General features: G+C 35.5%; 1 protein-coding gene and 1 pseudogene across 1 annotated transcript; one reads left to right on the top strand and one right to left on the bottom strand.

Annotated features, from left to right (window-relative positions):
* Positions 1–232: 232 nt before the first annotated feature.
* On the top strand, positions 233–2068 carry LOC127732763 (uncharacterized; annotated as a pseudogene).
* A 10774-nt stretch (positions 2069–12842) lies between these two features.
* On the bottom strand, positions 12843–16312 carry LOC127732777 (uncharacterized). The gene is made up of 2 exons (XM_052241962.1): positions 13880–16312; positions 12843–12883 (listed from the first exon to the last, which is right to left on the bottom strand). Exon 1 carries the CDS (start codon positions 16054–16056, stop codon positions 15025–15027), a length of 1032 nt encoding a protein of 343 aa, XP_052097922.1. The 5' UTR covers positions 16057–16312; the 3' UTR covers positions 12843–12883; positions 13880–15024.
* Between the last annotated feature and the right edge of the window lie 1154 nt (positions 16313–17466).

Below are 17466 nucleotides of genomic sequence, written 5' to 3'. Positions count from 1 at the left end.
TTTAGTATTTGCCACTGGACGTTAAGCAACCAACAATCAATCAATCAATCCAAAGTTTTGTTTTTGAATGTTATAAAAATATTCAGGCTTATATTGTGATAATTCAACTTCTCCTGTAGGTCCACCATCTGAGTTAAAAAGTGATCCAGAAGAATTTGACATAAATCAAAATCATGCTACAAACAGAACCATTAAACAGAGTAGTTCATTGTCAGATGAGTTAACAACTCACATGACATTCCTTCCAGCAGCTCCTGGTAATGTTTCAAGATTGAATTTGTGTTCAAATGCTTTATCCCCAGAGGCTCTTAAACCACTGATAGAACATTCAACAACAATTTTCAAAAAAGACATAAGTAAAATTCACAATTATTTATTCTCCCCAAGGGTGACTGGGGAATAGAAATATGGTCACTTGGTCTTCTTCCGACCGGCAGTGAAACGCTTGCCAAAGTGGGGCGTCCGTTTGGCTGTGCGGGATGTATCAAGTTTGCAGTCACGTCCGGTCATAATGGGGGACGTTAAATCCGATGCCTCGTGTAAAGAGAATGCCACGCTCTTTGCACGTTAAAAACCCTTGCAACAACTCTTTGAGGGGTCCGTAGGTGGCCTGTTGCAAGGCAAAATTTTTGTCCCTATCCAATATACTCTCATTTTTCAGTGGCATCCTAGATGTCCTATATTATTACTAGACCCACCTATTGTAGTTATTGTTAACTTGTCATCGTCCTGAACACGCATGCAATATTTGCCACTGGACATTAAGCAACCAACAATCAAGCAAGAACCAGTGTAGAGTGAACATAATCAAATACTTTTAAGGAAAAATTAAAGAAAAAAGTCAAATAAAAGAAAATAACTTGTAGCGATGAAGGTTATGAAAAAGTATAAACTTTCAAGAAGAAAATCTTTACTATTAAATGTGCGACCTTCAGATATTTCGCGGTGTCGTGAAGATGATGCGATAAGAGCTACAAGAAGTGATGCTTTGGGCAGCGATGTTAAGAAGAAATAAGATTTCTTTTTTAACCATAAAAATGTGTCAACTTTACTAGATCAAAAATCAGTATTGAAAGATGGGAAAGAAAAAAAGGTATTAATTAGAACACTGTTAGATTCGTACAAAGATTTCAAAGTTGACCATCCTGAGGTGGAAATAGCTTTTTCCACCTTTGCTGCAAATAGACCATCTCATATAGGAACATAAAAAAAACAGCAGTCGTACAGCGGATTGTGCGAATGTTGCACACATATAGATTTTAAGCTTAGATCCCTCAATACATTTGCAACAAAAGTAAAAAAAAAACAAGAAATAAGGATACGTGACAAATATGATGCAGTAAGTATCACTTTGTGCAACAAAGGTGAAAATCAGTTTCATAAACTCAAGTGTATTAACCGTGGATGTAATGACTGTCAGACAGATCTTTTCATGGCCCATTTACAGCCTTTACTTCAGGACTATGGCACCCAAATTGTTGAGTACACCAGATGGGAAACTTCTAAAATGCGTAATAAGCATGGAAAAGATGTATCAAGGGTTATGATGGTAAAACATAGAAAAAGGCTTCAGGATATGGTATTGGAAACAATGACCGAGTCATCAAAACTCTCCAGACATCTTTTCAATGCCACATGTCAAAGATATACCCGTAAATTGAATCTTGACTTTGCGGAAAACTATGCGTGTGTAAGTCAGACGAAGATACAAACTGCACATTGGTATTATCAACAAGTCACGATTCACCCCATTGTTACGTATTGCAATTGTCATCAATGCCAAGAAACAGTTCAAGAGACTAAGTTATTCATCAGTGATGACTTAATGCATGATGATCATGCTGTCCATAAGTTTGTATCTATGACAAACGAACACTTATAACAGAAAAGAATGATCAACATTCAGCATGAAATTCGGTTTTCCGATGGCTGCTCAAGTCTATATAAGTCGTTTACCCCATTGTGTGATTTTTCCTATTCGCTCCAGGATTATGGCTTTATTATTGACAGATATTTGTATGGATCTAGGCACGGGAAAGGGCCCTGTGATGGGGAAGGGGCAGTCTAAAACATATGGCAAGAATATCTTAACACAGAAATTAATCCGTTGTTATATGATGCATATTGCACAACCAAACCGTTGGATGAAACAGGAACCTATTCTTGGTATATCTTTGTAAACAATATAACTAATGAAAATAATTTAAAACTATCTGATATTGAAAATATTGACTTTATAAAAGAAAAAAAGAAAATGAATATACACATGAAAGAGATTATGCAAGAAAATTATAAAAAGCTGTTCTTTAAAAATATTTATCTATAGTAAATTTAAAAAGAAATATGAAACTGAGCCTTATTTACTGAAAGAAAATAACTTTGATTTACTTAATTAAGGGTTAGTGACCATATTTTGGAAATTGAAAGGGGCAGATACAAAAATATAAAAAGAGAAGAACGTTTATGTTAACATTGTTGTCTAAATAAAATAGATGACGAAGAACATTTTTTATTTACATGTACAAAAAATGAAGATTTGAAATTTTACAGAAAGTTAAAAATATCTATTCTGATATAGAAAATATAGATAATTTGGACCAAAAAATACTGTCCTAATAACTTTTCTTTAATTCCAGCAAGGTTTCAAAAAAAAATAATAAAATAGGTAGGTTCTGTAATAAGGGGCTTCCGGGATTAAGGTCGGAGAAATTTAGACTGCCTCAGGAAGTGAGAGGGTATATTGGATAGGAACAGAAATTTAGCCTTGCAACAGATCACATACGGACCCCTCAAAGAGTTGTTGCAAGGGTTCTTAACGTGCAAAGAGCGTGGTACTCTCCTTACACGAGGCATCGGATTTAAAATCCCCATTCTGACCGGACGTGGCTGCAAATTTTTACATCCCGTACAGCCAAACGGACGCCCCACTTAAGCAAGGGTTTTACTGCCGGTAGGAGGAAGACCAATGGTGACCATACTTCTATTCCACAGTCACCCTTGGGGTTTTGTAGCGTGGTCAATTACATCAAAGTGTTGATGGTCATCACTTAATCAGTTTAATGAGTTGCGCAGTAGAATCGGAATAACCCTTTGGGGGGGGGGGGGGGGGGGGGGGGGGGGGGAGGGGGATGTTTAAAATTACAGGACCACGTCATATGAACCAAAGAAACACGAAAAGTCACACTAAAGCAAATTGATTATTTACAAATAAAAATCAACACTAAGATAACGTGATAAAAATTAAAATCGTTTTAAATATAACAACATTTTTTATATTTTATAATATATTCCAATTTCTTTTAAGAATGAAACAATATTTGTAAATGGAACACTATTAAATAAATCATACATATTATTGACATTGAAATACTTCTTACGAATATCAGCAAAGTCAATACAATTAATTAAAACATGTTTAATAGTATACTTGCAGTTGCAAGGTACACATTGTGGTTAATCTTCATATTTTAAAAGATACTCGTGTGTTATTCTAGTATGACCAATACGACATCTAGAAATAACACACTGATCTTTTCTGCACATGAAATTATTGAAAGGTTTACTTAAATTAGGTTTAATTTCATGTAATTTATTATCATCTGTTTTACTCCATTCATTTTTCGATATATTAAAAACGTATTCTCTAATATTATTTATTGTTTGATATCTCAGTTATTTCTGGAAAAAAAACCCAGGATCCACCAACTGAGCACATAGAAACAGATATCAATAACAAATATGACAGCATTGAAGACGTAAGTGTGATGACGAATTGATTGAAGACCCTACTATTGGACAATCAAACACACATGTTAAGTCAACCCCATCATTTGAAACTCTTGGTTTAATAGCTCTTTTGTGAGCAGCAACCATTTATCAAGGAAATACAAGCTTGGGAATATTGTATAAATTGGGAAATAAATAAGTCGTTTCTCTCTAATATGTCGGCTAAGGACAACAGGGCGAAGCCCTACATTCTGTTGGTTTTTTGGTGTTCTTGAACAGCACATACTTCCTATTCAAATGACAGTAATACACATACCTCTTTTGAATGATAATCATCTCCCCATTTAAGAGCTCCGTCAATGATGTGTCAGATGAAATAGCAAACACCTTTCATTCTTCTAAAGAAACCACACGTAGTTTCCCGTACTGCATCAAACATCAAAAATAATTTGTATGTTACATTTGCCAATGTTCATAAATTTGGATTTATCTGAATAAGCAATAAATTTCAAAGCCAAAATTATTGCTGCTGCTTCAGCAGTAAAGATGGATGCAGCAGATGGCAAACGGAGAGTTGCAGCTCTGTTCCTGAAGACAGCAGCAGATGCAACTCTGTCGCCATCTTTTGATCCATCAGTATAGACAGTTGAAAAATCTGAATAATTGGTTTTAAATTCAGCATAGTGTTGCTGAATTAAAAGAGGATTTTTTTTCATTTTTATTGTGTTTACGGAGATCATATATAATTTTTGGTTTGGGAAGTTCCCATGGAGGACATTTGCAGGTTTCAACTTGAGCAACAGATTTTAAATCAAAAGTAGCTAAATGTGGTTTTAAACGTATACCTAACGGAGGAATTTTATTTTCATGTTTTGCGAAAATATCTTCCTAAATTGGATTAAAAACACAGCTGTAGGCAGGATTATCTGAATAGGCTTTTAGTTTGACAGCATATTGAAGTCCAAGCTTCATACGTCTGTCAAAAAGTGAATGCTCATCAGCCTCTACATACAGACTCTCAACTGGTGAGGTTTTAAAGGCGCCAAGACAGAGACGCAAACCATCACCAGCATCAAGAATCTGTATGTAGGACTTCCGAGCAGAGCCAAAATCTAGTTTGGATCTAACTAGAGATATATATAAATTAAGTAAAATGTTGCGATCAGCACCCCAGTCGGTGCTGCCGACAACTTTTAAAATATCTAATGCTTTTAAACATCTTGATTTTAACATTTTGATATAGGGGAGAAAGGTTAATTTTTTTATCAAAAACTAACCCTAGAAATTTGGTTTCATCAACCATTTTAATTGGGTTTCCATATAAAGTGAGTTATGGATCAAGATGCAATTTCCTTTTGTTACAGAAATGCATCCCAACCGTTTTAGATGAAAATTTAAAACCATTTTCTGAGGCCCATTTTTCGATTCTTCCGAGACACAGTTGCAATTGGCGTTCTATGTTATTCATATTTTTGCCTCTATAACATATTAGAAAATCATCAACGTACAATGAGCCTTCAATATTACTTTTTTAAAACTTCAATTTTAAGACTAAATAATGTAACAGATAAAATACTGCCCTGAGGGACACCCATCTCTTGATCATACAGATCAGACATGGTTGAGTTAACTCTAACATTAAATTGTCTGTTAGACAGAAAATTAGAAATAAAATTTGGCATAATGCCTTTCAACCCCATATCAAAAAGACCTTTTAAAATACCATACTTTCACGTAGTGTCATAGGCTTTTTCAAGATCGAACATGACCGACACCACATGTTCATTTTTCCCAAAACCATTACGGACAAATGATTCGAATCGGACAAGATGATCAAGAGTACTGCGGCCCTGTCGGAATCCACACTGGATATTGGCTAATAGCCCATTTGATTCCAAGAACCAAACAAGGCGATAATTGACCATCCGTTCGAGTGTTTTACAGACACAACTAGTAAGAGCAATTGGTTGATAATTAATAGGATCCGTGTGATCTTTACTTGGTTTTGGAATAGGCACGACGGTTGCAAGCTTCCAGATTGATGGTAAATCACCAGATTCCCCGATGTTATTCATAAGCTGCAAGAGAACTTCCAGAGAGGAATCTGACAAGTGTTTTAACAGTTGATAATGGATGTTATCAGGCCCACAAGCTGTGTCATGGGCTTGAGAAAGAGATGTTTTAAATTCTTTCAAAGAGAAAGGTTCATTATAATTTTCACCATTTTTTTATTTAAAGTTAAGCTTAATTTTTTCTTTCTTTTCTTTAACCTTTTTAAAATCTTCTTTGTAGTTGTTAGAAGAAGATTTCGCAAACGTTTCACCAAGCTTGTTGGCAATATCTTTTTCAGATGTTAATAAAGAATTGCCGTCTTTCAAATGTTTAACAGTGGCTTTAGAATTTTTACCTTTTATTTTTTGTATCATATTCCAAACTTTTGTCATCGGAGTGCGAGATGTATCCCCATAACAAATGTTTTCCAAGATGTTCGTCGGGCTTGCCTGCAAGTCCGCCGTGCCTTAGCGCGAAAAATACGAAATTATTTAAATTGTGTTGTGTAGGATGTTGATTAAACCGTCTTTCAGATTTTTTACGGTCATCAATGGCTTGATCACAAGCGTCGTCATACCATGGTTTGCTAGGTTGTTTTGGATTTTCCGAAGTCTTTGGAATTGTTCGGTCAGCTATAGACGTTAAAACAGTATTAAAGGTTAAAATTGGATCTTTGTACAGCCTCAAACATCTTTGATTGAAATTCTGCTCGACAAAGAGATTCAAACAAGGGCCAATCAGCCTTGTCTAATTTCCAACGAGGAATTCTCTGTTGAGCAGAAGTAAAAAGATGCTCAAGAATAATTAGAAAGTGATCACTTCCACAGAGATCATCATGGACACGCCAGGAATAATCAAGAAGAAGAGACGGATCACAAGTAGTTATATCAATATCAGAATAAGAACCGTTTCCAGGGTGAAGATAAGTATTAGATCCATCATTAAAAATACATAAACCCTCTTGAGAGACAAATGATTTTACCTTTGGCATTGTAAGACTTGCTTCCCCAGAAGGGATTTTGAGCATTGAAGTCTTCCATAAGTATAAAAGGTGTAGGTTATTGATCAGTTAAGTTTTTTAGTTTAGCTTTATCTATATTTGAATTAGGTGGAATATATATAGAACATAACCTAATTGTTTTATCTAATGGTAGACGAATAGCAACTGCCTGCAGATCTGTAGTGAGGTGGACTGTACTATGAATGACGTTGTCCTTCACAAAAATGGTTGGCCCCCAAGGGTGACTGGGGAATAGAAGTATGGTCACCATTGGTCTTCCTCCGACCGGCAGTAAAACCCGTGCTAAAGTGGGGCGTCCGTTTGGCTGTGCGGGATGTACAAATTTGCAGCCACGTCCGGTCAGAATGGGGACGTTAAATCCGATGCCTCGTGTAAAGAGAGTGTCACGCTCTTTGCACGTTAAGAACCCTTGCAACAACTCTTTGAGGGGTCCGTAGGTGACCTGTTGCAAGGCTAAATTTCTGTCCTTATCCAATATACCCTCATTTCCCGTGGCAATCTAAATTTCTCCGACCTTAATCCCTTAATCTATTACAGAACCTACCTATTGTATTTATTGTGAACTTCTTCTCGTCCTGAATATGCATGAAATATTTGCCACTGGACGTTAAGCAACCAACAATCAATCAATCAATCAAAAATGGTTGATCCACCTGCAGCTCGTTCGTCTTCCTTAGAAAAGGTGCTGTAGATGTTGTATCCTTTTAAAGTTACTTTGTCACTTTCTTTCAAATGAGTTTCTTGAAGACAAAATGCAACAGGAAAGAAAGACTGAACTAAAAGCGTTAACTCGAGAAGGTTTATTTTAAGACCTCGGCAATTCCATTGAATGATATTGGTCATGGTTTTTGAAAAGAAGCACGAATGCTATTGAGTTTGCCAGCATTATTACTTCGATCACCCTGAGATTGTGATCTTTCGGGTGGCACAACACTTTCGCAATCCATTTCTGATTCGTCATCCAGTATCGTAAATCTATTTTGTGAGGAGAGTCCTTGATCTCTGTGACTAGACGCAGCTGATGTTACTCCTCCTCGACCTCTACCCCGCGACCTCCTTTCAGAAGACTTCTGAGAGGACGCATTTGCTGGCGTTTTGGAGACGCCCTTCTGTTCTTGAGAACGCAGAGGAGAAGGGGCTTTTGTAGGCTTTGTACGAGAAGCAGAAGATGAATTAGTAGACGCTTTATTAGACGCAGATGTAGTGTGACTATTTAAGACGATTGAATTATCGGGGAAAATCCCAGACCGATCCAGTGCCCCAACTGTCTGATACAACCACATCTGACTTACTTGATTTCTTTTTTTCTTTTTTAGAAGGTGATGATATTGAGCTCTGTAAGGAAGATTGAGTTGACTGAGTACTGGTTTTAGAAGGCTTTGATTTTCTTGGAATAATTTATTTATCGGAAGTTTCTAATTGAACAGGCAACATTGTAAAAGTTTCAGCATCAATTGACCATGTCATGCGAGTTTGTGTACTCTGACTGAATGAGCGGCCAACTTTGCTGTCGTACGATGGTTTGTTCGAAACTAGAGGATCACTCGAAACAGAAGCTATCTGTTTAGCTTCTTGGTAACTGATGTTTCTTTCTGTTTTAATTTTAATAATATGTTTTTTCTTTCCGGTAAACAGGACAGTCCCTAGATGATGAAAAATGGGATTCACCACAGTTTACGCATTTTGAAGATTCAGAGCTACAGGTTATTCCCTCGTGTCCTTCGCCAGAACACTTGAAACATCTCTGCGTACCACGACATTGTTTGGTGCCATGACCAAACTTTTGACAAGTGAAGCATCGAATTGGGTTAGGGATAAACATGTCAACTCTGATTCCGAAGCAACGTAAAGTAATAGAGGAAGGAGGAGTTGGAGTTCTAAAGGTCAGAAGATATGTATTTAATTTTATTACATTTCCATTCTTTTTCATTTTAAATCTTGCAACATCAGTTACACCTTGGCTTGAAAGTTCCTCACATATTTCTTCCACGGTAAGGTCACCAAGGTATTGACTTCTGTCTCGAATGATCCCCTTACAGCTGTTCAAACTGTTGTGAGGAGAGGCAGAAACAGGAAAGTTTGTAATTGTTCTCATTGTAAGCAAACTTGTTCTTTCATATCTATCAAGAAACGGCTAACCCTTGCTGTTGAATATGGCTTTGGATTCATTTTCGGAAAATCGATTTTACGTCTGCTAAAACAAAATGTATGGTTTTATGTTGATTGGAAATATTATAAATGTAGAATTTTGGTTATTTTCTTTCTGTTTGTGTCGTAATTTTTTGTATTTTGATTACTTACTTTTTTTCGACATATGCTTATGAAATCTACTATTCTACAAAAAAGTAGAACAAGATGGACAAGTACGCTAAACCAGGCCTTAAAGTAGGTATATTTTCCGATCAAATCAGCATAGCAACAGGTGTGTAGCAGCAAGCCTCGAATTTTCACGATTTTTTTTCTCCTCTGCATTTTGTTATGACTGTGGCTACCATGTATGATTAAACACTTATATGCGCAAATTTTGCCATGAATATTATGATAAATGACGAATTTTGGATGTTTTCTTTCGAACTATGTCATTGGTTCTCGTTTCTTGGCTATATATTTTTTTTCCACATATGCTCATGAAATCTACTATTTTACAAAGAAGTAGAACAAGATGGATGAGTACTCTAAATCGGACCTTAAAGTAGGTATATTTCCCGATCAAATCAGCATAGCAACAGGTGTTTAGCACCAAAACTCGATTTTTCACGATTTTTTTTCCTCCTCTGCATTTTGTTCTGACTGTGGCTACCATGTATGATTAATCACGTATATGCGCAAATTTTGCCATAAAAATTATGATAAATGACGAATTTTGGATGTTTTCTTTCGAACTATGTCATTGGTTTTCGTTTCTTGGCTATATATTTTTTTTTTCGAATATGCTTATGAAATCGCTATTTTACAAACAAAGTAGAACAATATGGACAAATACTTTAAACCAGCCCTTAAAATAGGTATATTTCCCAATCAAATTAGCATAGCAACATGTGTGTAGCACCAAGACTCGATTTTTCACGATTTTTTTTTATCCTCTGCATTTTGTTATGACTGTGGCGTGGCTACCATGTATGATTAAACACTAATATGCGCAAATGTTGACATAAATATTATGACAAATGACACATTTTGGATGTTTTCTTTCGAACTGTCATTGGTTTTTGTTTCTTGTACATTTTGTTTCGACATATGCGTATTGAATCAACTGTTTTATTGCGTAATAAGTAAAAGTAGAATAATAGTTTAAATATAGTCTTAAAATTGATACATTTTGCCAAAATATCACATAATATTATTTATTTAGCATACGAAGTTCGAATTTTTCCAGATTTTTGTTATTGACTCAAAATCTTTTTTTTTTGTACCAGGAGTTTTTAGTAAGTAAGTAAGTAAGTAAGTAAGTAAGCAAAGTTAGTAAGTAAGTAAGAAAGTATGTAAGTAAGTAAGTAAGTAAGAGTAAGTAAGTAAATAAGAAAGTAAGTAACAGTTAGTAAGTAAGTAAGTAAGTGATTAAGTAAGAAAGTAAGTAAGTAGGTAAGTAAAACTAAGTAAGTAAGTAAGTGATTAAGTAAGAACGTAAGAAAGTAAGTAAGCAAGTAGGTAATTAAGTAAGTATGTAAGTAAGAGTAAGTAAGTAAGTAAGGAAGTATGTTAGAGAGTAAGTAAGTAGGTGAGTTAGTTAGAAAGTAAGTAAAAGTAAGGAAGTAAGTAAGTAAGAAAGTAAGTAAGTAGGTACGTAAAAGTAAGTAAGTAAGTAAATCATTAAGTAAGAAAGGAAGTAAGTATGTAAGTATAAGTAAGTAAGTAAGTAAGTGATTAAGTAAGAAAGTAAGTAAGCAAGTAGATAAGTAAGTATGTGAGTAAGAGTAAGTAAGTTAGTAAGTAAGGAAGTATGTAAGAGAGTAAGTAAGTAATAGTATAGTATAGTATAGTATGGTATAGTTTAGTTATGCTATACTCTACTCTACTCTACTCTACTCTACTCTACTCTACTCTACTCTACTCTACATTACTATTTTTTGCTACAACTCAGTTCAATAAACTACACTTTTCTATCTCATGAATCTGTTATATCTTTATTCTTTTAAAGAAATAATTACTGGCAAATAAAATATCAATAAATTTAAGTAAAATAAATCCCAATATTCCAAATGAGAAAACAATAAGTCATAAGAAAAATTACATTAAACGTTCTTTGGCTTAGTCCTACACAAATCAGTTCTTTTTCTCTTTTCTAGCCTCGGTTCTAACACGGTCCACTATCTTCTTGATCACGTTCTTCTCTGTGAGTTCCTCTTCATGTTTCTGTACCATATTTTCAAACAATAGTTTTCCTTCTTTCGATCTTTCTATTGATGATTTTATTGCACTTAATGTTAAGCGTCCTTCATTTATATTGTCTGCGCATATTTCAATAATCTTAATGGATTCCTGTCTATCAAAAAATCTCCTTTTATGTTTAACTATGAATTTCTGTTCTTCCTCTTCTTCTGGAGGCTCACATAACTCTTGTATGTTCAGTGGAGATTGAGGAGGTAGTTCTGGATCGTAATCTATTGTCTCCTTGTTGTCGTCCTCTTCTACATTTTCCTCAATAATCTTTGACCCTTCTGTATTTTCCAATGGTGTCACCTCCTCCTGTCCGTCCTGTGTTTGTCCCTCCATTGGCCAATTTTTTTTAATTAATCTTTACGGTTTTCCATGACGTTAGTTGTCAGTTTACTCATTGGAACAGCCATTTGGTGGCTGTTGTATACTTGATAATATTTATCGGCAGTTTTTGGGTCATGTGCCATATGGCGCGCTAAGTTTTCTCTTGATCCCAAATTTTCGATTACCACTAGTTTTTTCTGAGGCCAGTGGATGGATGTTGATGGATCTCTTGGTTCAACATTTTCCATTACGGACGATATCAATTTGACCATGGGTGCAGCCATCTCGCGTTGGTTGTAAAGAGCATAATGTCTGTCAGCAGTGACTACTGAATGGGTCATGTGTTTTGATAATGGTTCTCTCGCTTGAGGTGCTACAGCTCTTACACATGTAGATGTTGCTTTCCTAAATCTTGTACAAGAAACAGCCTTTTCTTCTCCTGTCTGAATATACCGCAGTGCAATAGCCTTTCACCGCTACATTGTTTTGCGGTAAAAGGCTACTACATTGCGGTATATTGCGACATAGTAGCCGTTTTACCGCAGTGCAGTTTTGCGGTAAAAGGCTACTACATTGCGGTATATTGCGACATAGTAGCCGTTTTACCGCAGTGCAATAGCCTTTTACCGCTACATTGTTTGCGGTAAAAGGCTACTACGTTGCGGTTAAATGCCACAATTTGCGGGAAATAGTTAAAATATTGCTGGAAAGTGGTTATAGCACTAAAAAAAATTTTGCTTTCGTTAAAAGCTTTACAGCAAAAGTGAAAAATAACCAAATTTTTTCTATTGAACTAATAGTGAAAGAGTGTATTTTCATTGAAATTTTTGACATATTCGTTGTTATTTTTTTGTGTGTCACATTTTCAAATAGATAAGTGCAAGGTTTTCATGATAAGCACTTCATTACCATATCACTTCACACATTCCTTTATGTATAGTCATGCATTGACGTCTGTAGTGCATTTTTTATCTCCTTTTGTATGTGTTGGGTTTTTTTTATAAATATATATTACATATTGAATATCTTTGTTAGTTCGATTTTATACTTTCGATCATTTACTTCACTGTATGACCATATCATTTAAACCTAATAACTAATGAAAGTTTTCCAAACCTTTCGTTTATTGTTTTGTACTTACAGCAATGACTCCTTGTCCGTCTTCTGTTATCTTTGCTCTCTTAAATCTTTCTTCTGTAATCCCCAACGCTGCCATGGGGGTTTGTGCGTTGCTTTGTAATATTCTGATTAATAAAAAGTCTCTGATGTTAAAAAACGTTTGTGAATCAGGCACTGTTGGTGGTGCTAAAGCCAACTCTCTGCATTGTCTAGCTTTATCCGACTTCAAAAACGATTGTATATCCTCCGGCATAATCATGGTTTCTGTAATAAAAACATTGAAAGCATGTTTACCAGCATATATATTTTAAAATGGATGTGGAGTATTCAAAATGAGATCATGATAATGAAATAGAAATACAGACATTGCAGTAAATGCAAATACATACATGTGTGTATTCATTTATACGTTTATACACATCTATACATGGGTGTACACATATTTACATTTGTTTATGCATATGTACATTGTGTATGCATGTACTTACTTGTACACATATTTACAAGTAAGTACATGTTTGTGCAGTTGTGTAATCAATTACAACCGTGTGTGTGTGTTTGTACATATATACGTATGTGTATGTATATACGTGCATGTGTACACATATACAAGTGTGTACACATATAAACATCTGTTTACACCTTTATACATGTATGTATACATATATATGTGTGTGCACATATATATACAGGTGTGTACACATATATATACAGGTGTGTTCACATATACATGTATGTACATGTTTTATGTGTGTATGTGTATACATGGATATGCACATATAGACATGCGTTTACACGTTTATACACCTGTATTCGCATATATGCAATGTACACACATGTTTACATATATATACACATCTATACATTGGGTAATATAATTTGCATACATATATTTTTGTGTATATATATACATGTGTGAACACATATACACGTATGTAGACATTTATACATGTGTGTTCATTCATATATATGTGTATATCTATACATGTGTATACACATATATACATGCTTTTACACACCTAGAAGTACACATATAGACATTTGTGCATGATGTACATCGTACACATATGTATACATATATGTGCACATCTATGCATGTGTTTTATCATTTTCAAATTTAGATGTGTGTGTATATATATACGTGAGTGTACATATATACGCATGTGAACACATATATATGTGTATGTACATATAAAAAAATGTGTGTACACATACATTCATATGTTTACAGATTTTTAAAAGTGTGTATTTTCAACTTACCACATTCTTCTGTCTCTATTACTGTTTTGCGGAGCTTCACTTTTTTGCCAAGCGTCTTGTCAAAAAAATATGATCCATCAGGCGTCGTGCTCTTGGTTCTTCTTGTTGAGGTATCAGCTCCGCATTTAACAGAAAAGTTACCAGTCGATTAACTGATCCAATATAGGAATTGACTGTTCCAGGTTGAAATGTTTTCAACGCCTCTCCCACCCAGCCATTGAGTGCCGTCTTTTCAAATAGTCCCTGTATTGTTAATTTCTCGGTCATGTATCTCCAAACATGGAATGCTTGATTAGCATGTTGACGTGCATTCACTCTGGTCATTAGCAGGGGCATCCTTTGCAACCAGTCGTAAAATTTTACAGTTATTTTATTGTCATAAAATGATGCTATCCGTTCCTTCCCTGACTTCTAGCTACATTCTGATTGTTTCTGTATTACAGCTATTGTCTCTTGTGTTTTTTACGTTTCTTCATTCCTGCTTTCTTCACCTTTTATCGAAGGTATTTCGAAATCCATTTTTCTTCGGTCCTCTTTCTGTCTTGTGTCTATCGTCTCTGATGTTTTTATGTGTTGTAAAGGTTCTGCAGAGCAAATAGGGTCCGAGATTTCTTCTCTGGTCTTATCTTCTGACTCAGGGTATGGAATTTCTTCCCTGGTCTCAACTTCACACTCTTTTACTGGTTGTTTGAAGTTTTCTGTTTCAGTACCAAGAAGTTTTTGTGCAAAGCGAATTTGAGTTTGCACCTGTTGACTTTTGTTTCCCTCGTCAATGTATCCCTCATTTGTAACTGGAATTGTCTCTGGTGTTTTTTCCGCTTCTTCATTCCTGCTTTCTGCACCTTTTATCGAAGGTATTTCGAAATCCATTTTTCCTCGGTCCTCTTTCTGTCTTGTGTCTATCGTCTCTGATGTTTTATGTTTGGTAAAGGTTCTGCAGAGTAAATAAGGTCCGGAATTTCTTCTCTGGTCTCATCTTCTGACTCCGGGTATGACATTTCTTCCCTGGTCTCATCTTCTGACTTTTTTACTGGTTGTTTTACGTTTTCTGTTTCAGTACCGAGAAGTTTAAGTGCAAAGCGAATTTGAGTTTGCACCTGTTGACTTGTTTCCCTCGTCAATGTATCCTTCGTTTACCAGAAAGCCTAAGAATTTGGAAAAGATGAAAGGTATCTAGAGATCAAAAGTTTTCCTTTCTTGTTTTTCTGACATGTCATAATCCAGTTCATTAATTTATAAACATCAAGAATTACTGTCAGACTTCTTATAGCGTCCATTCCCGTCCATACATGGAATGCCTCTGCGGCGGTTTGATGAGCTTCTTTTTTACTTATTCCATTGTCTATCTGGTTGTTAACAAACCGATTTATTCTTTTGTCTTGGATGAATATCACCACTGGTGGACGTTCTGGGGTTTCATGCGTTATACTTGATTCGTCGTGATCTTCACTTTCTGGATAACTCATAAAACATTGCTGGCTTTGTGTTGGTTCATCTGAGTCACTGATTGTAATTATGTCACCTTTCTTCTGTTTTATTATTGGTGTGAACTCACTTTTCTCTTGTTTTATGATAGGTGTTAACTCACTTTTCTCCTGTTTGATTTTAGGCTTTTTCCTTAACTGCGTCAGGGGTTGATTGTCATCGCTTCCATCCATTTCATCATCTTCTGAGTCTGTATCCTCTTTTGTAACTGGAATTGCCATACTCAGTAGCGTGGTTAATCTTTTGGAACCGTTCTTAACGTCATGTGTTCTCACGAGATGGTCATGCAGTCTTTCAATTATCTTTTGACATTTTCCAGTCTTTCTACTTGTAAAAGGGCAGAAGTACGTGACATAACCTCTTTTTGAGATAACCTTCTTTGGTTTTTTCACTTTATTTTTATGTACTTTTTGCATGTGCCTCCAGATATTTTGTTGGGGGGTTCCACATTCCGTGCAATTAACGTATTTGCGAATTCTACGAGGCTTAATAGGTACAACCCTTAAGGTTGGTTTCACACCTTCATCCTTTGCAGGTACAGCTCTTAACGTTGGTTTCATGTCTTCGTCCGTTTCAGACTTCGGGGACATTTCTTCTTCAAATTTCCTTTTTTTCGTTTTCCTATCGTCCTTTGCAGGTACAGCTCTTTGCGTTGGTTTCATGTCTTCGCCCGTTTCAGACTTCGGGGACATTTCTTCTTCTATTTTCCTTTTTTTTTTTTTTTTTCCTATCGTCCTTTGCAGGTTCAACTCTTTGCGTTGGTTTCATGTCTTCGTCCGTTTCAGACTCAGGGGATATTTCTTCTTCAATTTTCCTTGTTCTCGTTTTCCGGAAGAGGACTACATTTAGTGGAACTTTGTGTTTTCTTTTCGGTGTACTCTGCGAAGGCGTGAAATCATCTGGTGATTCGTCGTTTGAAGGTAGGAAAAGATCTGGTGATTCGTCGCTTGACATCTGGAAGAAAAGAGAACGCCTTTGTTAAGTATTGCGAGTTGTTAAACAAGCGGTATATTGCGGTAAAAGGCTACTACATTGCGGTATATTGCGACATAGTAGCCGTTTTACCGCAGTGCAATAGCCTTTTACCGCTACATTGTTTGGCGGTAAAAGACTACTACATTGCGGTATTTTGCGACATAGTAGCCGTTTTACCGCAGTGCAATAGCCTTTTACCGCTACATTGTTTGGCGGTAAAAGGCTACTACATTGCGGTATATTGCGACATAGTAGCCGTTTTACCGCAGTGCAATAGCCTTTTACCGCTACATTGTTTGGCGGTAAAAGGCTACTACATTGCGGTATATTGCGACATAGTAGCCGTTTTACCGCAGTTCAATAGCCTTTTACCGCTACATTGTTTGCGGTAAAAGGCTACTACGTTGCGGTAAAATGCTACAATTTGCGGGAAATAGTTAAAATATTGCTGGAAAGTGGTTATAGCACTAAAAAAAAATTTACTTTCGTTAAAACCTTTACAGCAAAAGTGAAAAATAACCAAATTTCTTCTATTGAACTAATAGTGAAAGAGTGTATTTTCATTGAAATTCTTGACATATTCGTTGTTTTATTTGTGTGTCACATTTTCAAATAGATAAGTGCAAGGTTTTCATGATAAGCACTTCATTACCATATCACTTCACACATTCCTTTATGTATAGTCATGCATTGACGTCTTTAGTGCATTTTTTATCTCCTTTTGTATGTGTTGGGTTTTTTTATAAATATATATTACATATTGAATATCTTTGTTAGTATTCGATTTTATACTTTCGATCATTTACTTCACTGTATGACCATATCATTTAAACCTAATAACTAATGAAAGTTTTCCAAACCTTTCGTTTACTGTTTTGTACTTACAGCAATGACAACGGTGCCCTTTTGTTGTAGTTTTGATTGTCTGTTGGTTTGAGGTTTTTTTGTCTCATGACATTTCCCCCACATTTTTAATTGTACTATGCATACATATATAAATACAGTCACATATGTACATACACAAAAGCATACACACATACATTAATTAATTGAATCCAAAGACATCAGATAGATATTGTAACAAAATTGCTATAACAATTACATTTGGTGTAAAATTAATTGAAACG

The sequence above is a fragment of the Mytilus californianus genome, unplaced genomic scaffold (assembly GCF_021869535.1).
Source record: "Mytilus californianus isolate M0D057914Y unplaced genomic scaffold, xbMytCali1.0.p SCAF_27, whole genome shotgun sequence".
NCBI classification, from domain to species: Eukaryota; Metazoa; Mollusca; class Bivalvia; order Mytilida; family Mytilidae; genus Mytilus; species Mytilus californianus.
This window is presented reverse-complemented; position numbering and strand designations above follow the sequence as displayed.

What these genes read in the sequence shown, in the direction of transcription:
- LOC127732777 (XM_052241962.1), bottom strand. Translation starts at nt 16,056, where the DNA reads ATGTCCCCGAAGTCTGAAACGGGCGAAGACATGAAACCAACGCAAAGA.